The sequence below is a fragment of the Nerophis ophidion genome, linkage group LG12 (assembly GCF_033978795.1).
Source record: "Nerophis ophidion isolate RoL-2023_Sa linkage group LG12, RoL_Noph_v1.0, whole genome shotgun sequence".
Classification (NCBI taxonomy): domain Eukaryota; kingdom Metazoa; phylum Chordata; class Actinopteri; order Syngnathiformes; family Syngnathidae; genus Nerophis; species Nerophis ophidion.
The window spans coordinates 61,237,619-61,245,020 of NC_084622.1; the positions used below are offsets into that span (position 1 = coordinate 61,237,619).

The window sequence follows — 7,402 nt, forward strand, 5'->3', positions numbered from 1 at the left end:
ATGACCATAGTAACTCATTAGATGACCATAGTAACTCATTAGATGACCATAGTAACTCATTAGATGACCATAGTAACTCATTAGATGAGCATAGTAACTCATTAGATGACCATAGTAACTCATTAGATGACCATAGTAACTCATTAGATGAGCATAGTAACTCATTAGATGACCATAGTAACTCATTAGATGAGCATAGTAACTCATTAGATGACCATAGTAACTCATTAGATGACCATAGTAACTAATTACATGACCATAGTAACTCATTAGATGACCATAGTAACTCATTAGATGACCATAGTAACTCATTAGATGAGCATAGTAACTCATTAGATGACCATAGTAACTCATTAGATGACCATAGTAACTAATTACATGACCATAGTAACTCATTAGATGACCATAGTAACTCATTAGATGACCATAGTAACTAATTACATGACCATAGTAACTCATTAGATGACCATAGTAACTCATTAGATGAGCATAGTAACTCATTAGATGACCATAGTAACTCATTAGATGACCATAGTAACTAATTACATGACCATAGTAACTCATTAGATGACCATAGTAACTCATTAGATGACCATAGTAACTAATTACATGACCATAGTAACTCATTAGATGACCATAGTAACTCATTAGATGACCATAGTAACTCATTAGATGACCATAGTAACTGCATTTGACTCACAGGCCTTAATTTGGCCAGGTCAGATCTACACCATGAAAATAAAACAACAGTCCTTTCAGATTGTTTTCTCGGTGAAAAAATACTGTTTTAGTCCTCTGCAATAAAGATAGAATAGAATAGAATAGAATAGAATTGTCATGTTTTGTGGTCACGTTCTGTTTGGTTTCGGACTCATTGGGCACTCTTGTTTGTTTTGTCACCATGACTACCAATTAGTTTTCACCTGTCATGTCACGCACCTGGTTCATTTGGACTCATGCACCTGTTCGTCACCACAGCATCATTTAAGCCTGTAGTTGCCAGGCAGTCACCCTCTATCACCTTCTACACACCCTTGATACCCAATTGATTGTCATGGACTCTTGCTTTTCACGTCACAGTAAGTGTTTTTGTTTTTGTTGTCCATAGTTCTGCCATTGTGCAAGTTTTTGTTTTCAGAGCCAAGTTTTTGTACCTCCTCTCTGAGCGCCTTTCGTTGGTACCTTTTTTTGAGTTAAGATTAAAAGATGTCATTACCTTCACATCGTGTCCGATCCAGTCGCTTTGCACCTCGGGAAAACAAACCACACCATAGTCCAAGTCATGACAAGAATAGAACAGAATAGAAAGTACTTTATTGATCCCTGGGGGGAATTCAGCACCACAGTTTGTTCACAATAGACAATAATAATTAATAATAATATACAACATCTGTTATATATATAATATATGGATAATGTAAATATATTCTACATTGAAGTGCAGTCCTCCTGTGGAGGTTCCGTGTGGTTCCGTGTTGCATTTTGAAGATGCTGCTTTACTAACAAGCTCTGTGTGTGTGTGTGTATGATATCACCACTAACGTGTTGTGAGTTGCTTTGTACTTCCTGTGTGTGCTGATGCTGTCCAGCAAGCACGTGTGTGAGGACCTGCAGTGCACATCAACACAGCTGGGGGACATCTTGTCCCAGTCTGCTTCCAGGTATGAAGACCGTGACTTTGTTTCATCCTTTGAAGTACAAACACACAACGACGTTGTGTTAGAGCACTTTGACCTTGAGCATCTTCTTCTCCTTTTTGTGAAGATCGCCCGTGAAGCCGAGGCCGCCATGTTCCACAGGCAGACCTTTGAGGAGCTGAGACGCATCTCGCACCTGACCCGAGACCCCACAGAGTCCGTGGCCATCGGAGCAGTGGAGGCGTCCTTCAAGTGTTGTGCCAGCGCGCTGATTGTGCTGACCAGGAGTGGCAGGTTAGATTCTCCTTGCTTCCTGACACCAGTAATCATTTCAAAGCTTGGGAGACAAACATTTTTGCAGTAAATTCCTAAAAACACGACAGTGCTCTCCTGTTGTGTAGAGCAGTGTTTTTCAACCACTGTGAGATACAATCTGAAGATGATCTCATTTCACCTATTTGGGTTGTAAAGACTTTTTTTGCAAAGCAGTAATTATAGTCTGCAAACTATGTGTTGTTGTTGAGTGTGGGTGCTGTCTAGAGCTGGGCAGAGTAACCCTGGAATACTCTTCCATATCAGTAGGTGGCAGCCGGTAGCTAATTGCTTTGTAGATGTCGAAAACAGCGGGAGGCAGTGTGCAGGTAAAAAGGTGTCTAATGCTTAAACCAAAAATAAACAAAAAGTGAGTGCTAGCAAGAAAAGGTATTGAAGCTTAGGGAAGGCTATGTAAAACAAAACTAGAAGTGAACTGGCTACAAAGTCAACAAAAACAGAATGCTGGACGACAGCAAAGACTTACTGTGGAGCAAAGATGGCGTCCACAAAGTACATCCCAACATGACATGACAATGTCCCCACAAAGAAGGATGAAAACAACTGAAATATTCTTGATTGCTAAAACAAAGTAGATGCGGGAAATATCGCTCAAAGGAAGACATGAAACTGCTACAGGAAAATACCAAAAAGAGAGAAAAAGCCACCAAATTAGGAGTGCAAGAAAAGAAGTAAAACATTACAAGCAGGAAAACAGCACAAATGACCAAGTCTGCTAATTCTACCCAGCAAAGCCTTCTTGGCTTCAGTGAAGTGAGCCACTTCTGACCTTTTGGGAGTTCAACCCCTGACATTTCATGTGATCATTTTAACTGCCTCTTCATTGCCCTCACGGGGGACTTCATCATCTTTAAAAAAACACACGTGACAAAGGCAGATGCGCTTTCAGGAGCAAGTGAATTAGACTCGGACTTCCTTTTGATTGTCATTCCAAGTTGAACTTGACATTACAGATGACGACATTTTGTTGCATTAGCTGCTTGTAGTGCAGGATAAAAGAGCAATAAGGTGCAGATATAAATAAATAGAATACTGTACAGATAAATATATTGCACTTTTGCATATGCATCCACGTTTATGGAGGTATGTTGTATTGTCTTTATATTCCAGCCAGTTAATCCATTTTTGGGGGGAATTTAGGAGATTGTTCTGTGTTCAAGAGTCTTACGTCCTGAGGGAAGAAGCTGCAACAGAACCTGGAGGTTGTAATGTACATCTTTTAACAGGCTTACTGGTGGCTTTAGTGGGACAGGCGGAAATTAAAACTGAAAAAATGTGGTAGTTTATAAATTAATTAATGTTTCTGTGCGGCCCGGTAGCCACGGTACCGTCCCTGGACCGGTGGTTGGGGACCACTGGTCCATAGAACCACCTTTCCGCCTCCAGATGAATAAGACTACTTCTTTGCCCCCTCCGGCGTTTTTAGGTACGCTTCTTTCTAGCCTAGTTCTATCTTTCTAGCCTAGTTCTATCTTTCTAGCCTAGTTCTATCTTTCTAGCCTAGTTCTATCTAATATACCGAAAATATGGTCTGATTAGATGGAATTTCTTCCTAAAAATGTTAATTTTTTTCCCAAAAATTATTTTTAATGTTCCAAAAATATGGTCTAATTAGATGGAATTTTTCCTACAAATTTTTTTTTCCCCCCCAAAATTCTATCCAATATACCAAAAACATGGTCTGATTTGATAGAATTTTTCCTAAAAAAAAAAAAAAACATTCCCAAAAATTCTGTCTAATATACCAAAAATATGGTGTGATCAGATGGAATTTTTCCCAAAAATAATTTTTTTTCCCAAAAATTCCCTCTAATATACCAAAAACATGGTCTGATTTGATAGATTTTTTCCCTAAAAATTTAAAGAAAAAAATCCTAAAAATTCTATCTAATATACCGAAAATATGGTCTGATTAGATGGAATTTCTTTCTAAAAATGTTAATTTTTTCCCCCAAAATTACTTTTAATATTCCAAAAATATGGTCTGATTAGATGGAATTTTCCCTAAAAAAAATATTTTCCCCCAAAATTCTGTCTAATATACCAAAAATATGCTCTGATTTGATTGAATTTTTCCTAAAAAAAAAAAAAAAACATTCCCAAAAATTCTATCTAATATACCAAAAATATGGTCTGATCAGATGGAATTTTTCCTAAAAATTATTTTTTTTCCCAAAAATTCCATCTAATATACCAAAAACATGGTCTGATTTGATAGCATTTTTCCTAAAAATTAAAGAAAAAAATCCTAACAATTCTATCTAATATACCGAAAATATGGTCTGATTAGATGGAATTTTTCCTAAAAATTTAAATTTCCTCCTAAAAATCCCATCTAATATACCAAAAACATGGTCTGATTTGATAGCATTTTTCCTAAAAATTTAAAGAAAAAAATCCTAAAAATTATATCTAATATACTAAAAATATTGTCTGATCAGATGGAATTTTTCCTAAGAATACATTTTTTTCCCAAAAATTCCATCTAATATACCAAAAACATGGGCTGATTTGATAGATTTTATCCTAAAAAAAAAAAAAAAACATTCCCAAAAATTCTATCTAATATACCGAAAATATGGACTGATTAGATGGAATTTTTCCTAAAAATTTAAATTTCCTCCTAAAAATTCCATCTAATATACCAAAAATATGGTCTGATTAGATGGAATTTTTAAGGGGGAAAAATTCCTAAAAATGTCATTTGATATACTGAAAATATGGTCTAATTTGATAGAATTTTTCCTAAAAATGTTAATTTTTTCCCCCAAAATTACTTTTAATATTCCAAAAATATGGTCTGATTAGATGGAATTTTCCCTAAAAAAATATTTTCCCCCAAAATTCTGTCTAATATACCAAAAATATGCTCTGATTTGATAGAATTTTTCCTAAAAAAAAAAAAAAAAAAACATTCCCAAAAATTCTATCTAATATACCAAAAATATGGTCTGATCAGATGGAATTTTTCCTAAAAATTATTTTTTTTCCCAAAAATTCCATCTAATATACCAAAAACATGGTCTGATTTGATAGCATTTTTCCTAAAAATTAAAGAAAAAAATCCTAACAATTCTATCTAATATACCGAAAATATGGTCTGATTAGATGGAATTTTTCCTAAAAATTTAAATTTCCTCCTAAAAATCCCATCTAATATACCAAAAACATGGTCTGATTTGATAGCATTTTTCCTAAAAATTTAAAGAAAAAAATCCTAAAAATTATATCTAATATACCAAAAATATTGTCTGATCAGATGGAATTTTTCCTAAGAATACATTTTTTTCCCAAAAATTCCATCTAATATACCAAAAACATGGGCTGATTTGATAGATTTTTTCCTAAAAAAAAAAAAAAAAAACATTCCCAAAAATTCTATCTAATATACCGAAAATATGGTCTGATTTGATAGAATTTTTCCTAAAAAAAAAAAAAAAACATTCCCAAAAATTCTATCTAATATACCAAAAATATGGTCTGATCAGATGGAATATTTCCTAAAAATTATTTTTTTTCCCAAAAATTCCATCTAATATACCAAAAACATGGTCTGATTTGATAGCATTTTTCCTAAAAATTAAAGAATAAAATCCTAACAATTCTATCTAATATACCGAAAATATGGTCTGATTAGATGGAATTTTTCCTAAAAATTTAAATTTCCTCCTAAAAATCCCATCTAATATACCAAAAACATGGTCTGATTTGATAGCATTTTTTCTAAAAATTTAAAGAAAAAAATCCTAAAAATTATATCTAATATACCAAAAACATGGGCTGATTTGATAGATTTTTTCCTAAAAAAAAAAAAAAAAACATTCCCAAAAATTCTATCTAATATACCGAAAATATGGTCTGATTAGATGGAATTTTTCCTAAAAATTTAAATTTCCTCCTAAAAATTCCATCTAATATACCAAAAATATGGTCTGATTAGATGGAATTTTTAAGGGGGAAAAATTCCTAAAAATGTCATTTGATATACTGAAAATATGGTCTAATTTGATAGAATTTTTCCTAAAAACGGAAACGTTTTCGTATCAATTCCACCTAATATACCAAAAATATGATCTGATTAGATAGAATGTTTTCCTAAAAATGTAAAAAAATGTCTACAAATTCTATCTAATATACCAAAAATATGGTCTGATTAGATTAAATTTTTCGGGGGAAAATTTCCTAAAAATTCAATTTAATATACTGAGAATATGTTCTGATTTGATAGAATTATTCCTAAATTTTGAAATGTTTTTTGTATCAATTTCACCTAATATACCGAAAATATGATTTGATTGGATGGAATGTTTTCCATCTTACTTTGCCTTTCAAAGAAAGATCCTTGAATTTCAAAACATGTTGCTAAATGTTTGTTTGCAGGTCTGCTCACATGCTGGCCAGGTACAGACCACGTGCCCCCATCATTGCCATCACCCGCTGTGGTCAGACTGCCCGCCAGGCTCACCTGTACCGCGGTGTCTACCCTGTGCTCTACACCAAACCTGCCAATGATGTCTGGGCTGAGGATGTGGACCTGCGGGTCAACTTTGCCTTGGAAGTCGGTGAGTAGAAGATCTGGAGAGAAGACCCTCTTGCCGTTTCTCCTATTGCTCCCACTTTCTCCTACAGTCCAAACACAACAATCCTCTTAGTTTGAGTCGCGGGAACTTACCATAGGCTGTGCGTATTTTGGAAATATATTATATAGCGTGTGTATATATATATATATATATATATATATGTATATATATATATATATATATATATATATACATATATATATATATATATATATATACATATATATATATATATATATATATACATATATATATATATATATATATATATATATATACATATATATATATATATATATATACATATACATATATATATATATATATACATATATATATATACATATATATATATACTGCATGTATTGGCATTTGAATGAATGTCCTAGAAAGTGTGAGAGTGGAAGCTGCTGACATGTTGTCATGTTGTGTTCCTCTGCAGGCAAACACCACAAGTTCTTCAAGAGCGGCGACGTGGCCATCGTCGTCACCGGATGGCGCCCCGGTGCTGGCTACACCAACACCATGAGAGTGGTTCTGGTGCCTTGACTTCCTTCACGGGATAACATTTAATCCTGTCTTGTAACCTGAGGTTTTCTCTTCCAAACCAGCAAAAAAGTCAAAGTAAAGGCCAATCACTTTTAAAAAAAGACTTCAAGATTTGACATCCGTGCAAATGTGTCCAAATCGTCTTGATCAAGCCAACATAGATCCTTAATTTGATCAACCTTTAGTTGTCCGATTATCACAATGAAAGTAAATGTGTCTTCTGTTAATTAGAATGTAAAAGCAGTGATTGACATGCTTCCAATGAGTTGGCTCCAATCTATTAAAACGACCTCATGAAATGTT

At 33.9% G+C, this 7,402-nt stretch overlaps 1 protein-coding gene across 1 annotated transcript in view; it reads left to right on the forward strand.

Moving 5' to 3' along the window:
- Positions 1–7,402, forward strand: part of pkmb (pyruvate kinase M1/2b) — a 38,322-nt gene extending 30,920 nt beyond the window's left edge. The window contains exons 9-11 of the mRNA XM_061917914.1: positions 1,765–1,931; positions 6,351–6,532; positions 6,993–7,402. Coding sequence (XP_061773898.1) covers positions 1,765–1,931; positions 6,351–6,532; positions 6,993–7,099 — 456 coding nt within the window. The 3' untranslated portion in view covers positions 7,100–7,402. The remainder of the gene's footprint in view (positions 1–1,764; positions 1,932–6,350; positions 6,533–6,992) is intronic.